General features: G+C 40.1%; 1 protein-coding gene and 3 pseudogenes across 1 annotated transcript; 2 read left to right on the plus strand and 2 right to left on the minus strand.

Annotated features, from left to right (window-relative positions):
- The first annotated feature begins 2908 nt into the window (after positions 1-2908).
- On the plus strand, positions 2909-3380 carry LOC115681244 (uncharacterized; annotated as a pseudogene).
- A 940-nt stretch (positions 3381-4320) lies between these two features.
- On the minus strand, positions 4321-7761 carry LOC115681160 (putative pentatricopeptide repeat-containing protein At1g09680; annotated as a pseudogene).
- Positions 7762-8953: 1192 nt separating this feature from the next.
- On the minus strand, positions 8954-9572 carry LOC115681159 (uncharacterized; annotated as a pseudogene).
- Positions 9573-15110: 5538 nt separating this feature from the next.
- Positions 15111-19901, plus strand: LOC115681147 (uncharacterized). Its single transcript, XM_056317084.1, has 6 exons — positions 15111-15301; positions 17225-17329; positions 17675-17738; positions 18633-18698; positions 19504-19780; positions 19872-19901. Exons 1-5 carry the CDS (start codon positions 15186-15188, stop codon positions 19621-19623), a joined length of 471 nt encoding a protein of 156 aa, XP_056173059.1. The 5' UTR covers positions 15111-15185; the 3' UTR covers positions 19624-19780; positions 19872-19901.
- Positions 19902-19925: the final 24 nt, after the last annotated feature.

Genomic DNA, 19925 nt, shown 5'->3' on the forward strand with positions numbered 1-19925 from the left:
CCATTGGGTCGGTTCGGTCCTCGGTCCTAGGCTCAATAGGATCGGTCCTCGGTCCCAAAAATTGAGGACCAACACTGTGCGGGTTGGTCCTAGGGTTAGGGGGTGGACCGGCCCAATCCGGACCATGCTCACCACTAATTCTGACTTCCCTAGAGCCTCCGGTAGCACAGCTTAGATAGTGATGGGTTTTCTGCCCTTGCGGGGATGGAGCAATAAAAGTTTGAAAATTCAAGAGAAGGTCATGGCGAGACGAACTATTTATCAAAGTAGATTTACCAATGAATCATATTTTATTGGCTAATCATTTCAATTGATACAAGTAATAATTTTCAAAAAAATATTTTTTAATTAATTTATTTTTCATGAAATAAATGGAGTCTAAGCTGAAAAAGTTGATATTGATAGCACATTGGAATTTTGAGTTACCCGACCAAAAAAAATAAAAAATTCTGAGTTGACATGCCCGTTGCCTCTATATGTGGACACATGGTTGGGTCGGGTTTCCCTCCTACCCAAACCATATTTGTGTTCTCTCTTAACCGAACCCAACCCAAATCGCATAGGACCCAAACTGATAATCTAGATAGGGTTGGTCCAGGTCGGATTTCAGGTTTTTGTTTTTTCTTTTTAAGGTTAAGATGAACATTTTTTTTTTCAAATCGTTCATGGGTCTAACCATCACACATCATAGTGAAGCCAACAGAACATAAACGATGATGCCTCACCCATACATGCTTCTGTATATTTTCAAAGAACAAGATCTTGTCCAGCTCCTTCACTGCTAAAACAGACATCAGTGGAGGACTAACGATTTCGAGAACTAGCTGCTTCACTGCTAAAATGCCTTGTTCCCCATTAATGACAGAGGACACAGGAATTAGAAGGATCAAGGTAAGGCTCTTGTGCTGATAAGCACAGAGATGTATTTTCTCTTCAGTCTGCTGGAGCCAAATTGATGGAGTGACAGAAACTAAGCTTCCAGGCTCAGCTTGCCAGATATCTGTGATAAGAAAACCATCCTTTCCTTTGGACCATCTGTCATGCTGCAGAGGTCTCATGGCATGACTGCGATCGTCACCTGTGGACGTACCACATGAACCATGGAAAGGTTCTGAAAGAGAAGTTGCGCTTCCCACGGCAGGCCCTGTCACGGCAGCGGATGCAGACATCCCTTGCGTAGATAGGACAAGGAACTTGACCCCAATCGAGAGAGCACGAGGAATCAATCATAGAACAGCATATGTATATAGATTGATGGTGTCATCCTGAGAAAAAGGAAAATGATGACAGCTAGGTTAAGATAGAAATTTACTGTAAACCATCATGTCAAATTTAAGACAAAAAACCCGCACAAAAATGGATTATGGAAAAACAGAAAATTGAAATATGCTTTACAACTATAACATACCGGAGAAAGTGTCGTACAAACTAGAAGGTCCCGAAACAAGAGCAACGAGTGGCATGTTGGGTTTCCAGTGCGCGATTCTACAACCCTGACAAGCGACTGACAAAACAGCAGTATAACTGTTTGAGAGAATCCAACATCGGGAATGTAAGCATAGCAAAAATTGCAGATATAACGAAGCATTACAGGAGATGCCCGATTTGTCAGTGCATTGAGAAGGCCCTTTAATTCCCACCCGTGTTTAATTCCCACCCGTGCATCGTGGTTGGCAATGAAAAAGTATCGGTGCGCAATGTCAATAAAAATCAAGTCAACTGGCTTCTACATTCCCCAGAGAATCGTGCAATAAGAAAATTATACAGCTCTTACTTTCTTGGTCTTTTGAATGTGTTTCTTGAGTTCTCCAGCTCTTAATCATTATGAGTTGTGTAAGGTAATGAATTGCGTAGCTGGGTAAACGTGCAAAAATTTCTTGATGTTTTTGACACGACATTTCTAGATGGCCGCCGGGCTCAGAACACAGCTTTATCATGTGAGGACTGTCCTTGCATATGCCAAAACGGTTCTTTTCCATAAACAAGGACCTGAAGTGGACTACGTGTCAAATAAGAGTCTAAAGTAGATTTTATGCCAAATAAAGGTCTAAAGTGGCTATTTCTATTTTAAAGAAGGGCCTAACTTTCTTAATGGTGGGGGCATTTACTTTTTTTTTTTTTTTACTTTTTTTGAATTTTTCCTTTTTTTTCTTTTTTCCATTTTTCTTTCTTTTTCTAGTTACTCTTTGTTCTTCACCGGTGGCCGGCCAATGACAAAGCCCAAAAAGGGCTGGGCAAGGGACCCTCACTCGATCTGGCGAGGGCCACCCTCACTGGCAAGAAGTCGTCGACCATGGGCAAGTCGGCCCTCACCAGATCTGAGCGAGGGTCATCCTCACCGGCTGTTGGCGAGGCGACCCCCACCCTGGGTGAGGCCACCCTCGAAAGCCACAAGTGAGGGTTGGCCTCGCCTGGGCGACGGCAAGACCCTCGCCCGAGTGAGGCCGGCCCACACCTGTGGCTTTCGAGGGCGGTCTCATCCAAGTGAGGCCATCCCTCGCCGGCAGCTAGCGAGGTGACCCTCACCCAGCCCGGCCACCGACAAAACAAAGAGAAGATCAGAAAAGGAAAAAAAGAAAAGAAAGGAAAAACAAAAAAAAGAAAAGATAAAATTATTTAAAATTATTTTTGGACAAAAATGCCCTTGACCTTGCTAGTTGCCGGCCGGAATATTTCGCCGTCCAATGACCAGCAAATTTAGGCTCTTATTTGAAACTGTCATGATCATTTCAGGCCCTTATTTGGAATTTTCCCGATATATCTTGTTTCTGTAATGAGATGCTACTTCCTTTCCCATAGAGTATTTATAAATCAAATTGCAACTTATCTTTATATATTGACTGTAGTGAAGATCGACCTAGATCCTTGCACTGGCCATTGCACCTCCGGTGAAATAGAACATGCGGTTATGGAATCTGAGCTGCTACTTCATAACGGTGGATGCCATTGCAGGAGAGTAAGGTGGAAGTCCAAGCACCGACTAGCGTAGTTGCTTGGAAATGCAATTGTTCAAATTGCTCCATGAGAGGCAATATCCACTTCATTGTTCCTTTTGAAAGATTCATACTTTTGGGAAATTCAGACCAATACCTTACAGCCTAAACTTTCGGCACTCACATGGCAAAGCATACTTTTTGCAAAAATTGCGGTATAACGTCATTTTACATGCACGCCAAGATCAAATCCAGATGGAATCGCTGTTACTTATAGGCGCATGGACCCCAGGACTCTGGCTCATGTCGAGATCAAGCAATATGATGGGAAGAACTGGGAAAGCTCAAATGATTTAACTGGCATTTCTTCATGTTCTAAAGTGGATACCGAAAAGGCAAATCTAGGCTCCAGTTGAAAATTGCTCTGATGCTACTAATGTCAAGTATATACTCAATATCTCCGAGTAATCCGTGCGTTTAAAAACAGGCACGAGGTTCCAAAAGTGTACCATTATGTAATACTTTGGTTGGTTCACAGTGAATCATACATGGTAGGCCGTTGAGTTGAATAGGAACAAGATACTTGACATGGTATTTCATGAAAGTCTAATCTCTTTCCCAAATGGTTGAGACAATCAAACCCCCTTGGCACTGAGACTGGAGAATGACTAGGACTAAATCTTGCTAAGAGTTACAAAACCATTCTGCTCGAATCTGTGCTGGATCCTATTCAATGGACTATTTATATTGATATTGGTGCAACGTTCTTTCTAGATATTTACTTGAGTAACTGCTGTTCTTAAATTGTCTGCATATCTCGCCAGATGTACCCAACCAACTTGCAATGTCTATGCATTATGAAGGGTAGGAAATATGACTACTTAGATTTCTCATGTCTAAGTGTGTCAAGTACTATCACGAAGTGTTATGATTGGAAGCTGAAATTTGGTCAAGATCTCTCGATTTCTTGCTAGTATACCGTTCGCCATTTGGGACAGACAGAGACATGACCATTGAAGTTGCAGCCAGAGGACTACATTCCACCATATATAACAGATGGTTTCTGCTGCAAACAGAGTCAAACAAATTCACATTGCAAATTTAATTATGAATTTCTCTCATGCCTTTTTTTTTTATTAGGATCTCTTTGTTATGTTTTAACTACCTATAACTGGCGTAAACTCCTATATTGGAGTAAAAATCTTATGAAGTTATAGGCCTTCTTTAGTGGATACCACTGCCTAACTTTCACTGTTCGACAATCGCCGCTCATTGACAAGCCCAAAGAGTGAACTTGAGTCTTGAAGCATCCACAATGCCCCCAAGACCCCAGAAGCATTACTATCCCAAGGAACTATACTAAAATGACTCCAACAAAAATCATCAAGAAATCTGAGAACTACCTCTGCTTAGTTCATTTTCAGGTTCCACAGGCAATTGCCTCAGCCACTCCTTGAACAAGTATAGTTGATCCCCTGATATTACATTGCCAAGCTGCTTTAAGGGGCAAATGGAATGAAAAAAAACAGTTCATGTAGTCTGATGATCCAAGAACTAGAACAAAGAAAATACAAGATGGAACTGCCAGAAAGCTTTCAAAATCCACCACCATCGTTAGAACTTCCATCTAAAGCCTGAATTTGCTCGTGATGATCAGTCCATTGAATGCGCAAGAGTCTCTCGTCATCAAGCAAAAGTTTCCGTAAACACTTTGATCTGTAGGAGACTTCAGCACATGAGTCTGCAATAAAGTGGACTAAGCAGCTTGAAATAACACCTTTATCATTACCAAATTCTAGAGGAGAACCAAAAATGCAGCTTTGAAGACGAGCTCCAACAAGAGAGTGATTCTGCCCTATGCAAGCCATATTTAATAGGAACCAATAATATTTAAGCATATTAAAAGCATCATGAAGTTCATTGTAGATGTTTTCAAAAAGTCATTGCCCTAACAAAGCCCTAAAGCACAAAGAGCATGTACACCGAGATGCTTAGTATATCCATGGCTATCAAGTGATAATACTTCATGTGATAACATAATGACTTGAACACGGGTCAGTGTGGATTCTGAATGTTATTCATGGAATATGAACTTGACAGATGACCATATAAATTCAAAGCCATCTTTCTTTTCATATTGTTCTCAAACCAATGAATGATAACCTCATTGATGGTTTTTACAGCTTGAGCTATCCAAATTCAAACTTAACGCTATAATTGCAAGCAAGAACATAAAAGCCTGAAGATATGGGCTCCCATAGGGACAAGACCCTCCAAATTATCTACAAAATAAACTTGACTTGGCGGATAAAGCAATAGGACACAAGCAGGCCCAATTTTGCCACCATATAAGGATTAAAAATCCTATAAATCACGTGTATGGTTTTAACACACTGGAAAACGATTTGAAGAGAAATTTCACGCCGAGACATCCTATATTTGATTGCTATGCAAGCAAATTCAGAGTGATCTGTTTCACTTGTACCGTGTGTGCACTCATTCAATCAAATGTCATCATTCCTCTGGTAAGGGTCTTACCTATGGGATTTGCTCCCAGATTAAGTGAAATGGAGCAACATGAAGCCTTCACTTCCAATCAAACTTGCAATGGTAAATTACAGCACCATCGGGGCAATAGCAGCAGTACAGACTGCATCCCAGCCAGTCCGTGCCTCGAGCACCTAGATCATGTTTTACGATTTTTTAACTTAACTGACCTATTTCAGCGGAAAGATCAAATTGCATCCTTGATCTGTGGAGTAGCTGACATTCTGATGCTTTTATAAAACAGGGAAGCAGGAATTCACTGCGCATCATAGTCCATTACTGACATAATGAGAGGTTTTCCATTTTCTTCAATCAAGAATAGGCACATGCTTTTGATTGTCATTGCCGAACCAGCTTCGTGTTTATCCAAAGCTTTAGAAAAAGCTGGGCTCGATACAACAAATTATTTAGCTGTCTATTCTGTTTTGCCCGTTGAACAGAGAGATCAAATATAGTTCAGAGAAGTTGCAGTCATCCATTTTGGGGAGATTTTGAAGCTTTAGTCAATTCGTTAACCAATTAAGTATACGAGGCATAATGTTGAACAAGCCCTTTTTCATCTCTTATTTTACCAAAATTTACAAAGTTTCCATGCTTGCAATGCCCATCCAACAAAACGTTGCAGGTAATGTCATCTGGAACCACACCCAAATTCATCATTGCATCTAAGAGCATCTTGGCATTTTTCATCTGACCTTGTTTACATAGTCCATTCATAAGCACATCGTATGTCACAACACCTGGTACATGACCATTGCTTTGCATCTCCTTAAGCAATTTAAAGCCCATCTTTGAGTAACCCTTCTTACAAAATCCATCCATGATCATAGTATATGTTGCGTCATCTGGTCTAATTCCCACTTTTAACATCTCTCTCAGTACTCTTTCTGCATCTACAGTGCGTCCTGCCTTGCAGAGCCCTGATATTAACGCAGTAAATGCAACGTTATTAAGCTCAATTCCCTTCTCAACCATTTCCTTCCTAATATCTAAAGCAGATTCTATGTCTCCCTCTTTGCATATTCCATCAATGAGCGTAGTGTATGTGATCTGTCAGGATTTAATCCTATCAATTTCATTTCTTCCAAGCTTCCTTGCTTTATTTAAGTCTCCCACCCTACAATGGCCATTGATGAGTGTGTTATATGTAACCAAATCAGGTCTTACACCAGTGCTCAACATTTTTTGATAAATATCTGTCATATCGATCTTCCCATTCTTGCACTGCCAGTCAATTAAGGTAGTGAAAATAACATCATTTGGAACAATACCTCTCTCCGACATTTCCTTCAGCAAGAGATTTGCATCCTCTATCCTGCTCTCCTTACACAAGCCATTTATCAAAGTACCGTCAGTGAACACATCAGCATGAAATCCACTCTTCTCCATGACTCTCTTTAACCCAAGCCCCTCCTCTATTTCGCCAACCTTACAATATCCACTGAACAATGTATTGAAACTAACGACACTAGGGGCCAAACCACGCTTTGGCATTTCATTGAACAATAACCGTGCAGACTTAACTTTACCCACTTTACAAAATCTGCTCATTAAAATGTTAAAACTATATATATTAGCAGGGTATCGAGCATTCAAAATCTCCATATAAAACCCCCAAAGCCACCTCCGGCAAGCTATTTTTCAACATTCTATTGAGCAAATGCCCACAACCACGAAATGGGACAGGAAAATTACGCTTACTCATCAGCCTAAAGCACTGAATCGCATCAGGCACGTAATTGGCATCCGCATAAGCGATGATCAAAGCATCAAATACGAAAACGGATTGATCGGCACTTCTAGTTTCGAGAAGCAAGTGAAAGAGCGAGGAAGAGGAGTCCTTCCCTTACGAGAGGTGACGAGATTAATCACGGACTGGGCCTCAGGGAACATTTTGCGAGAGCAGAGGAAGTGAGCCACGGCGCAGCAGGATCCGACGGCGAGGCGGAAATGGGGCTGCGCGGAGACGAAGTTGAAGAAGGAGAAGAGAGAGGGAGGAGAGAGGTTGTCAGGGTTGCGAGCGATGAGGTCGGTGATGTGGTCGGAGCGGAGGTGAGAGAAGGGTGGAGTTTGCGGAGGGGGGAGGAGTTGGAATGGAGGGGCCTGGTGGGAGAACTGGATATGGCTTTGGATAGGAGAGAAAGGGTCGGGTCGGGTCGTGCGGCTGGCACGGTAGCGGAGGCCTGTACCACATGGCGCCGCTGGACAAGGCGGCGGCGGCGGAGGGAGAGGAGGCGTCACGGCGGAGGCGGCAAATTTTGGAGAGATTGAGGTTGGCCATGATTGCCCCCAAAGCATGGAGACGAAGGACTAACTAATGGTCAAATCAGCAACGTAACCGGCGATCCTTTCATTTGTCTGAAATTCGAAAGTCACCCATTTACTTTTTCTTAATTTCGAAATTACCCTCATATTTTTTGAAATGTTTTGCCTTAGTCCTCTAGGTTAAAATTTTTCTTCTGTCGGTTAACTCTTACGGACATGAATTGCCGGATTGCTCATGTAGACTGTCGAGTAAACATGTGATGTCAGAATTCGCTCAAAACATTGTCCGGGTGGAGCCTTAGCACCACAAGCTCGGTGACAACAAAGATTCGTCGATGATGGGAGTGAAACTCGTCAGTGACAAGCGTTTTCATCGCATCCGCCATAAGCATTCAAACTCGAAACTAATGAGATGATAAATAACTTACGAAATATATTGTCAAGCGACATAAACAACCAACAAGAAGGTGACGAGACGATTGAGAGAGAGAGAGAGAGAGAGAGAGAGAGAGAGAGAGAGAGAGGATCTGGAACCCACAAGACCAAAACATCAGTCCCAGTGGTATGCCATGACGAGGAAACCTCTCTCCACCGCATGGAGACCACGTATACGAGCAGACCCTCTGCATATCATCAACTTTAGCATTGGCTTTTTTCTTATTTGGTGCGTGAAAAATAAGTTGACTCGATTTATACCTTGTGATCATGACTTGTGCTGTGTAAAGATGCATCTCCATCACTAACGGTTTATCAAGGCATGATCTAAGGGCCTAAACCAAGCCAATCGCTTGATGGTGTGTACCGGCTTCTGCATTGTTTTTCATCCGTCGTTTGATGGGTGTCAAAGAACCCTTCTGTGTTAGGAGTTACTTGCTGTTATGGATCGGGTAGCCCCCTTCTTTGACTCGTCCTTAAAGGGATAAGGATAAGGATTCACGGGCGAGGAGGATATTGGATTCACGGAGAAGTCAGGCGACAGAAGGAACTGATTGCATTATCGCATTTGTGGGGGTTGAATCCCCTCTCCTGAGCGATTCCACTTCTAACTCCAGCAATCTAGTTCAGTTTCCAAGTGATGAGAAAGAGAGAATGGGTGAACTCACCTGTTATGCCCACGCTCGTATCACAACCACGCCTTACCCATTCACAGCGCATAGATGCAAACCTCATGATATAACCAAAGATCAGAGGACAAAATACTCTTCTTGATTTGCTAAAGTCACTCATTTTGATTATTGTGCAAAAAGCCCAGTGTGATCATACTCTGGACATCTCATCTAACTACTGGAACGTGCTTGTTGTGCCTTGACCTGGCCTCCCTGAAAACTGATGCCTCCACCACATCTTCTCTTGTCCCACACATCACTCCATGCTTCTGCCAAAACCCCAAACTCTTCTTCTTCTTCTTCTTCCGCGTCTTGCTGCCGCTACTTCTCTTGCTCTCCGGCAATGACACGTCGTATTCCAGTGATTGTGATGAAGCCCGACCTTGGCAGAACCGGCGTAGTTGTTATCATAGATTCGACTAGACTCTATGAATCGATCTAGTTGCCTCGAAATCATGTGCACTTCGTATGGATCCATTAGAGAGTTCTCTTTCTCCTTCTCCTTATCCTTCTCATCCTGAACCTTGGCAAGTTGAGCCAATCTCTTGGCTTCTTGCTTGTATTGCGACGGCCTCAGGGCTCGGGGAGTCCCCATGATGTCGTACTCTCAAATCGGCTTCCTTTCCGACCCCGACCCGCGTTCGTACCACGCCCATGTGGCCGCTTTGGCCAGAGCCAATTCATATGCGCTTCCTCTGCGTCCCGATTTCTTTCTCTCCATGAATGAGCTGGAGGAGAAAGAGGAGGAGCAAGAAGAAGGTGGCACGAGAAAGGTGTATCACAAGAGGGAGTTTGAGATGGAATATTTGGAAATTTGAAGCTCCACGCTTATTCACGATAAAACGTCGGTATTTCGCTGGCATCTTACGCGATGTTTTCTTTCCTTTTCCTGGTGAAAGAAAGAACGACGGCAGCCCAACGAAAGGATCTTTTATCATGTCACTTTTGTGGAGAAACTCTTTCCACACAAGCACTGTTTAATCGCTTTGACTCGTATGAACTATGAAGTCGATCACTGTAACAAAATCATCTAAATATATATATTTTATGAGAAAATTTCTAGTAACGGTGGACCACACATAAATTGAATGAGAAAATAGAGAAGAAAAAAGAGGGGAAATACAGAATTTTTCGTTTCTTTCATTGTTGTTATGTTGTCAGCAATAAATACGATTTTGAGGGTTGGCGAATTGGTTAAGTTTTGAATCTTCATGTTAGGTGGAGAAGTCTGGGGATGGACTCCAGCTATTGAGTTCTCTAGTGAATGAACTCTTCTGACTTGTCTTTATAGTCAGGGAATTGTTTTTCCATGGAAAAAATTGTCCTTATCAGGGGCATTTCCTGGAGGTGAAATAGAAAGCCTGCGGGAAACTTTGAACTTTTTGGCTGGATTTTAGGGAATATGGCGCACGGGATCGACGTGCTTTAGTCGTCGATGTTGCCTTCCTTTTCGCGATCGACAACTAATGTCAAGGTGGACCGCAGATGTTTCCACAAGTTGCAGAGTAGATGGTCCAAATACTCGTAAGACCGGGCAACGTCGAAAGCACATGGCGCTTCGGAATATGGTGACGAATCAACACATTGAGAATGTTACAGACCTTATATTACCGTCTTATGTTGGACGATATTCGCAGACACAAAAAGCTTTCAGAACATGCGCATTACATTTTAGTACATACTAGCGAATTCCACGCGATCCTACTTATCTACTAGTTGAAGTATCTTCTTTTTTAGTGTTTTTGCTTGTCTAGTTCAAGTATCATCACCTGTTATGCGAAATTGCGGCGGTCCGATTTTGAGTGACACGATCGAGAACCGATCAAATGACAAAAATCGGCATTGAACCCTCCCTCATCAACTTGAAGACTGTCGAACGCTGAGAAACTAGGATCATGATTCACACCTCTTGTCAATGTAGAATAGACCTGTCAAAATGGGTCATAAACCTATTTGTTAACCATATATCAATAAATGAGTTAATTATATTCAATAAATGGGTCATAAATGTATATAAACATAATATGAGTGTTAAATAGATCATAAATGGATCGTAATGGGTCATAAATGGGTTTATAGCTTATTTAAACTCGACTTATTTCTCTCAACTTCACTCAATCTCGCACTAACCACTCCCCACTCTCATCTTAGTTTGGACATAAGTTTTCCTAAATTGAGATAAATATAGAAGTATTTTAGCAATATGGACCAGGTCGAGTATAAATTGGGTATGGGTGGGGTCAAATATGGGTCATTAGATTTGTATTACATGAAAATGGATCAAAACGGGTTTAATGGGTTTATTTGGCTTGAACCATTTTCAAATCAACCCAAACCCAGCCCAATCCGGCCCATCCGTTTGACATATCTAATGTGGAACCTCTACTGTTGGGCTTTGTCATGAAAACCAGATGTTGGCCTTTTTTGCTTCCCCAGTCTGAAATTTTATTGTGAGCTACGACTGAACGCGACAAACATTAATCTACGTAATGTATTTGATGAGCGATTGTCACTTTTAAGGAATGTAGAGAAAGCATAGTCTAATGACAGTTCATCGATTGATATTCAAGAATGCTTCACCATTGAGGAGGGGGCTCCTATACCAGAAGGAAGATGTTTATATTGATGGATACGTTAACTTTATAGGAAATTTTGAGCATGTAATCGTTTAGATTTTGTGAATATTAGATTTTTCTGTCACCCCAACTTGTTGACCATGGGATTGACCCAGAAAACTTATTGACCATAGGCACGAACATGTCTGTAGTGTTTATTTTGAGTTTTCAGTTTAAAACTCTGATCTTACATTGTGAATGCTTTCACGGTACAAACTTTTGATTTGGGCACCACTTTTGTGAATTTCTTGGATGACTTGGGTTCAATGAACTTTACAGAAATGATCATACTCTACAAATGATATGAAATACTTATAGGAAATGATATTAATGTATTAGTATAACTTCCACTTTGCCTTTTAGGTGGAATGGAATAATCACAACAAAATCGAAAGCATGACAGGTTCTAGCTAAGTTAAATGACATGACCTTGTGATGTATATGTTTCTTTCACAATAGCTGTAAGTATGTTAGATATATATAGTTCTCTATACTATCACAAAAGGGTGCATTTATCCCAAAAACCAAAACCTAGCGCGTTACGAAACCAAGGACTAAATTTTTTGTACAGTTATTGAGTGCCATCGTCCAATCACAATTCACAAGACACCGTGAAACCTTCTGATATTTGATCTGCTCTTTGGCCTGTACCTTGATTTTTATTTTTATTTTTTATGCTACCTTGATTTTTTATCTTTTGAATAATAAAGTAGTTTGTATCTTTCATCTAAGGAAACATATCATTGCCCTTTGCCTTGTTTAGATGTATTTAAAGTCCATTCGATTTGAGGATGCCGAGAATCTGCAGAGAAAGATTCTTCATATGTTGGAGTTGTCGGGAAAAGTGTCAGAAAAATTTTAAACCCAATGTGTTTGTGATAATTTAGTCATAACCCTTTTGTCTTTGTGCTAATTCAATCTTTCTAGCTAATTTTTAGCTGAATTTTGCTAACGTGAACGCTGGCCGGCCTACGTGACACGGTCGACACTGATGTGGACAACTTTTAATAATATTTTAATATTTTTTGGGATTATCTATTTCTTTTCTTTTCTTTTTTGCTTCCCTTTCTTTTTCCTCTGGTTGGTGAGGCTCGGTAGAGGCTACGACCTTGTAGCCTTTGCCCTCCCCGGATCGGGCGAGGGCTCGAGCCTCGCCCAACCATGGCAAGGCCGCTCTTGTGGCCATCCGGTGAGGGCGAGCCTAGCCGGCCAGAGGAAAAAGAAATGGAAAAAAAAAAGAAATAAAGAAAAAGAAATAAAAATTTTCAAAAAAATATTAAAATATTATTAAAAGTTATCAACGTCAACGCCGGTCGTGCCACATAGGCCGGCTCAGCGTCCATGTCAGCAAAATCTAGCCAAAATTAGTCGGAAAGATTGAATTGGCACTATATCAAAAGGTTTATGACTAAATTGGCACAAAAAAAAGTTTAGGGCTAAATTGGCATTAATGCAATAAGTTTATGACTTTTCTGACACTTTTCCTAGAGTTGTCCAAGGTTTGATTTTACATGAAACTTTCGTCCTTGATTATGGTATATTAGAATTCGCTATTCAATTTTGAGACATGTGTGATTCAGGTTGTTGTACCTTTCAAATGTTCAATCATGTCATTGAACTTTTGAATTGGCTTCAGTTGAGCGATACGTACATATAAGTACCTACCTACTTGTGGAAAAGACAAGAAAAATGAACATAAGTATCGCATTTCGGATGAAAAATTGCAGACTAGGTCGGGCACAAGTTTTGCAATCATTGAATACTCGTAATATACTTTTGGTGATATGTTAATATGTTTGTCCAGTTGTCAACAATTCATTTTTGCCAAAAAGGAAATAGGTGGCCTAGTCATATAAATGTCTACTAGCTCCACAGCCCATGCATGCGCTCGGACGAAAAAGTCGAAGGAATTTTATTTGTGCAAAAAATGAAAACTAGGGTATAGATATGATGGTATATTAAGTCTGCTATCACGAAATTACTTTTGTGACATCAATTTAATTCAAGAATCCATTGATTAAAGGGAGTGCATTTTTTTCTATTAAACGTCCTTATGATAGATAGTCTCAATATGTAAACTCTTAGTGCAAACATCTTAGTTTAGTTATAGGGTAAATTTAATTTGTTTCAAATGATTATTTTAGAATATACATTACATTGGGTAAGTGCAATCATGGTTTTCATCTTAAATTATTTTCAATAGCAGCATTTGACTTATTTAGGTTCATTCCACATTTCTTGTCTCTTTCTGGAATAGTTCATTTTATGCCTTCTATCGTGGATATTTTATAGTTTTAATTTATATTTAAAACTTGACTTAAAACTTTTGGCTTGATAATTTGTGTCATTTTAATTTTATTTTGGGACTTTTACTTGCTACAAGCTTAAAAAAAGTATATAGTTGGTTTGGATTTTAAATTTTTGGAGCTTGTGCTTGATTTAATATAAACTTAAATTTAATTTAATCTCATTTTAATATAAAATTCTTTCATTATTTTATTTGAAATTTGAAATGAAATTTTGTCCTATTGATATTATTTTGGACCAATGATAATTGGCAATGTGTTCATATACGGCAACCATAAAATTTGCCAATTGTCAAAGTAATGATAAGGCTTAGTCATACACTGCTTTGATACCACCGGAAGCCACCATGGTTCCCTCTATGATGTTCGACATATTCCTCCACTGTCTAATTAATGTACAATGGACTACAAGGCATGGCATTCTGTGGAGACTGTCTTGGCTGCTGAAGGACTTACCCTGACACTACAGAGCTGGAAAGTTGAGCGAAGCACAAAAACTTCTTGAAAGGTGAGTTATCATATCAATATTTGAAAATGACAATTCTCCATAACGTTTTCCAAACAAGTTCCGGAGATATTGTTCCTATAGGTGTCTGGAAGCAAGGAAGACTTTGCTGAAAGAAAGCCACAAACAGTATTTACTATCATCGACTCTCCAAATTTTGACCCAGCATGATTTAGAATTCTCGATTCTTCTCGATACCTGGATCTCTTACTGATGCCTTTTCTCTCCATATTGTTTCTGTAAATGGAGAAATGTATCGTCCATATAAACCTTGCACTTCTACTTGTTTAGTTTGTCTGAGGTGCCACAATTTGAATCCTTCGATGGCTTTGCTGTACATACTTGCAAAATTTTCTACAAGGAGGTACTCTGGTCAAACTTCCGATGTGCGATTGCTGGAAGTGGACATGTCTTCATGATCTCGTTGATATGTTAAGGAACGTCGCTTAATAATCTTTTGTTCCCATATGCGTGATTTTCGAATTGTTGAAGATAATAATGTAGAAGTTGAAGCCCTGCCTTATGTCATTTGTCAGATCTCATTGTTCGTTTGAATTAGACTTGGTGTTCTACATATGGCAACAATTACACCACTTTGCATTGAGCATGGACCATACTTTCCCCTTTTTCCCGGGTTCGGATTTTAAGTTGATTACATAACTATCCCGAAGAAAAAGGTACTAGATCTTCATTTTTTTTTTTTGGTAAGGATACTAGATCTTCATTTATTTATATGTAAAATGTAGAAACGCCAAATTGTTCCCAAAATGAGTTCATTGAGGGCTTGGGTTACATGTACTGATGTAGTTTATTCTCATCGAGTACTATTTTTAAGCTTGGAAGTGGAAAAACGTGTTGCTGTTCGAATAGACAAACTATTTTTGCTCCTTGGGCAGGTTGCAGCCAACATGCTTCGCTTGGCTAGGGTGGGAATGCTAATTTCCAATCAGTTAAGGAAGAGAATTCCAGCAGAAGCAATTGTTGAGCTAGACAAGGCGAAAGGTTTCCTAGACAACTCGATAAGGTCTTAAATTGCTTCTTCGTTAACTCTTCGCTAGTAGCTTGAGCTTCAACATACTCTCTCTCTCTCTCTCTCTCATACACATTGGTTGGAGCCATAAAAGTTATGGGTATCGAGTATCTAACTTATTTTAACTTGTGCCATCTGTTTTATGTATGGCAATGGCGAATAATTTACTAATACAATCATAAGTTGTAATCTTTAATCTTAGGCTCTAACTGTACAGTTGAATTCCATAAAATTAAGTAAAAAAATAGTAAGCCACAACTAAATCAGAATATCTTGTGATCGACCTTGACGCTCTCTGGATGTTCATGATTTTGTCTTTTATGTCCTGAACAGGAATCATGCTCCTCCTGCTGCAGAGGACAATAAATATTATGTTGCTCTTGATGGGAGTATAGAGCTCGGAGGAATTTAACAAGATGGCACGCTGAATGGCTCATGTACTTCTAAGTCAATAGTCAATGATTGTCATACTTTGTCTACTTAACCTTTTAGGGTGCGCATGATAATTATTCCATTTCTTTATTTTTAAATTTGAAACAAAAATCTATTTGATAACGTAATTTCATTTTTTCAATTTCTGTAACAAATTTTTACTCCAAAAATTGATTTGAAATGGAAATCAGAAGTAAATAATTTTTACTTTTCTATTTCCAGAATAGAAATAAGAAATAAAAATTCTTCTCATTGCTCATCCTCGCTATTAGCCGGCCACTCACCGACCGCTCGCTGTTGCCATCACTTGCCTCCTGACGCCTCCCCCCGACGCCGCCCACCTCCTATCGTCGCCCGCCAGCCACCGACCACCTCCTTTCGTCAGTCGCCGCTCGTCGATCACCTCCTGTTGCCATCCTCTGTCGCCTGCCAGCCATCGTTCGTCGCCATCCTCCGTCGTTAGTTGCCTCCCCCCGCCATCCGCCTCTCGCCACTATCCACCACCATCGCTTGTTGTCCCGCCGTCTGCCATTTCGTTCTCTACCGCCTAACGCCGATTGCCTCCCACCATTGGCTGCCGCCTCCCACCATCGGCCACCGCCTCCCGCCGTCATCCACCACCATTTGCCACTGCTCGCTAGCCACCTCCTACCGTCCTCCACCGCCACCCACCTCCTGCCTGCTACCACCCACCTCTTATCTCCGCCCACTTGCCAATCGTCCGGGAGGGAGAAATTTTGTGTCGTTATCAAACGAATTTCTATTTCAAGAATAGAAATTTTGTATTGTTATCAAACGCGTATTTTGGCTCAAAAATTCATCCATAAAATAAAAATAGAAAAATAAATTTCTGGCCAGAAATTTATTTCTAGAACAGAATAGTTATTATTCACGCCATTAGGGTCCTACTTGGTAATCTTTTACCAAAATCTCTTCTCTTTCTTAGATTCTCTGTGGTTTGGCCAGGAACTTGATTTTGAAGGCTATGATGCAGTATTTGAAAGTCATATTATAGCTTTGCACTTAGTTTGAGCGTCCGGTAATCTTATTTTCCTTAAATATATACCTACATGAATTTTCATTCTTGAAGGCTGCTGATGTATATTCCATCAATCTTCTATAGGACAATTCCCTCTCTGTCCACCTTGTCAGGGCACCTTTCTTCTTCTCGATCACCAAATATCTTTCCTTCATGCAAGAGACCCTTTCTTTGGAGAGACTACATTACTTGGCTATGTAATGCCTATATTTCCTTTCCATTTCATAATAACAATTTCAAAAAAATTTGTGGGACTTTGGGAAGTCAGGTCACTTAGAAGGTAAAGATCATAAATGTTATTGAAATGTTTGTTTAGAATGGATTGAATAGGGACATACAAAAAACATATGGTTCTTATTTTTATGATGTTTGATTAATTTCCACATTTGACAGGGTCAATTCTGTCTTGCTTCAATGTTTATTAAGATTTTCACTTCCAATGACAGAATAGCGAGGGAAGTACCTATCAAATCAGTGAAGCAGAGAGGTAGATTGAGAAATGGAAATTCGGCAGAGAGTGGAGACAATGGACGCGTAGCAATGACCATACTGGTAAGTCTTCATTATTTCATTCTCTCGATGTCTTGACATTGAAGGAAAAGCTTGGGGTTAGGGAAGTCCACTGACTGTCACCTTCTCAGATTTCTTCATTTTGTCTTAAAAAACGAGACATGTGAAAGAACTTGTTACGTCATTCTATCGTCAAATTGAAATAAATCATTTAATTAGTTGGGTCAAAGTACTCCTGGTTAAAACTTTAAAACTCTAATGTTGGCTTTTGTCAAGTGCACAAGTAAAAAAAATTAAATAATTTTGGGTCCCTTAGGTTCATTGATTCTGGCATTAGCTTAACCTCGTTGATTGAGGCATTTTTCTCTTTCATGGGCTTGTTTCCGGCTGCAGTCGTTTGATTTATTAGGGTTCCTGAGCCTCGCCAAGCAAGAATTGCAAGAGTCACGGGTTAGTATTGCAAAATCAACTTCTTATTTTACTTTTACTTTTCCAAATTACTCAAGTGATGCATCTTCACTTTGCATTAGGCAACTTGATGATTGTTGTGTTATTTCCTTCTAATGGCATGGTGTGGACTTTGGAGCATCAGGTTCAATTCGAACATTCATGTGTTCTGGAATTGGGCTACTTATTGGGAGTATCATGCACTCTTTTTCACTGATCGAAAAGAAAAAAACCACTTACTTCTTTGATTAACTGTATTTTCTCTAGAAGTGGTTAAACTTCACGATTACATTGAACTCAAGAAGATCAGATGCTCAAATTTGACATAGATGTACAATAGAATCACGCAATGCTGCTTTTCAATGATCATAGGTGGCATATGTATCCTGAATTCATTGCATCGTATCTGTTTTGGTTATCTTATTGAGGAACTTAGCCATTATGTTGTCTATAACAGCTACGCCGACTGGTATCCTGGGTGCACACATTCTATACTTGAAGCTCTTGTCCTTCTAACTTAATAACAATGTCGTGATAGACAATCAAACTTCAGGAATAATCGTGAATTCTGGTCCCCGGTGAAAATTGATGTTCTTGTCTTCTTTCACAAAAAAGTTATAATTTTCTTAACATTTGAAATAGAATGCCGCATTACGCCTTAACTTGAAAAGTGGAACAGCCGGTCATCTTCCTATCATACTTTTCTTTAAATCTATTGCAGCCTTCTTCCTTGCAAGTTTGCAAATCAATGGCCAGGCTCTTACCTTTCTGAGACTGATAGCGTTCACTGCATATGCCTATATTATGATTTTGTACGGTACTCCTTCAATTATGCAAGTACCCTGTTGAGCTACTTCACTGCAGTTGACTTGTCATATGTATTGCTCTATTGACCAGGATGAGAACTCACATCTTGTTGAAGCTGAAGACGCCCTTTTAGGATGCATGTCTTCTTACAAAGAGGTTAATCGCTCTACTCTTCAGTGGACTAAGCCTCATCTTTTTCTTTGTATGTTGCTTTGCTGGGTTTTAAAGAAATACATCGTTGGCTTGATGCTTCGTGGTCACTGAGAAAAAGGCTTCCTTGTCCAGGGATGTGTGCTGATGTTATTTTTGTACATATTTCCTTTTCTAATGCATAGCCTAAGTGGGACATTTCTAGGTGATTTGTCCTCGTACGGTTAGAATTGGGATTGTTAGCAACTATCGAGGTAATGGTACTGGTGAAGTGAATCTTCTAATATCCTCATATTACAGCACTCTCATTTGTATTAGCAGCTAGAACGGGAGTAAACTCTTTGCCTCAGATGTATGAGGGCAACAAAAAATGTGGAAAATATGTTACGTGCGGTGCAGAGTATTACTTGACCTCTTGCCACTAGCTCTCTCATTGTCGTGATAATTTAGACCTTTCATTTTTCTTCCTGCCATAAAACTGATTATGGGAGCATAAGCTGTTGATCAATACTAAAAAAAAACAGTCTGTCAATAAAGCAGAGCAACCAAAAAAATTAAGCAGAGAAAACTATTGAGATTTAAACTATATAGAAGAGAAGATTACTCAGAATGTGGGCTAGCTTGGCAATATGGTAGTTCAGTAAAATTAGCGACGCCACTGTTGGTTAAAAGTTCATAAGTGGGGGTAGCCCACTATGATCTTATAACTTTAGATTGATTGTGATATTTTCTCATTATGGGTGAATCATTCTTTTGGTTAGCTAGTGAAGTTTTCTCAAACAAATCAGGTTTATCTTATGTTCACGTGCAGTTCGCTCATGAGAGGTCGGTCTGTGGTTTCATTGAGGCGAAGGTTGAGCATCTTTCATGCTTAAAGCATCCAGCAAGCTTGATTGAGGATATCGCTCGGGCAGGGATGCAGCATTCTTAAAAAGTCAATATGCATGAGCTGAAACACGAGAAATTAGTCAAGTTGAAAAGGAAATTTCTCAAATGAGGAGACATCAGAAGTAGACAGGACCTTCTTAATGCCGGATCTGGAGTTACTCTGTCGAGGTATTAAGGCAAAACAGAACTTTCTTGTGCAGGTTCAATTTAGTAAATGTATTCTACTAAGCACATCCACTATTTTCACCTACATTGTTTAATTAGCTAATTTGCAATGCTCCAAAATAGCAGGTGTGTTCAACACTAACATATTTTAGGGAATGCAGCTAGACGGTCCAACATCAA

This window comes from Syzygium oleosum, unplaced genomic scaffold, assembly GCF_021117445.2.
Source record: "Syzygium oleosum isolate NSW1041296 unplaced genomic scaffold, Sole_v2.1 Sole_v2.13, whole genome shotgun sequence".
Lineage (NCBI taxonomy): Eukaryota > Viridiplantae > Streptophyta > Magnoliopsida > Myrtales > Myrtaceae > Syzygium > Syzygium oleosum.

What these genes read in the sequence shown, in the direction of transcription:
- LOC115681147 (XM_056317084.1), top strand. Translation starts at nt 15,186, where the DNA reads ATGCTTCGCTTGGCTAGGGTGGGAATGCTAATTTCCAATCAGTTAAGG. An exon ending in TTCCTAGACAACTCGATAAG is followed by an intron (nt 15,302 to 17,224) that starts GTCTTAAATTGC and finishes TTCCAATGACAG; the next exon opens with AATAGCGAGGGAAGTACCTA. An exon ending in GCATGTCTTCTTACAAAGAG is followed by an intron (nt 18,699 to 19,503) that starts GTTAATCGCTCT and finishes GTTCACGTGCAG; the next exon opens with TTCGCTCATGAGAGGTCGGT.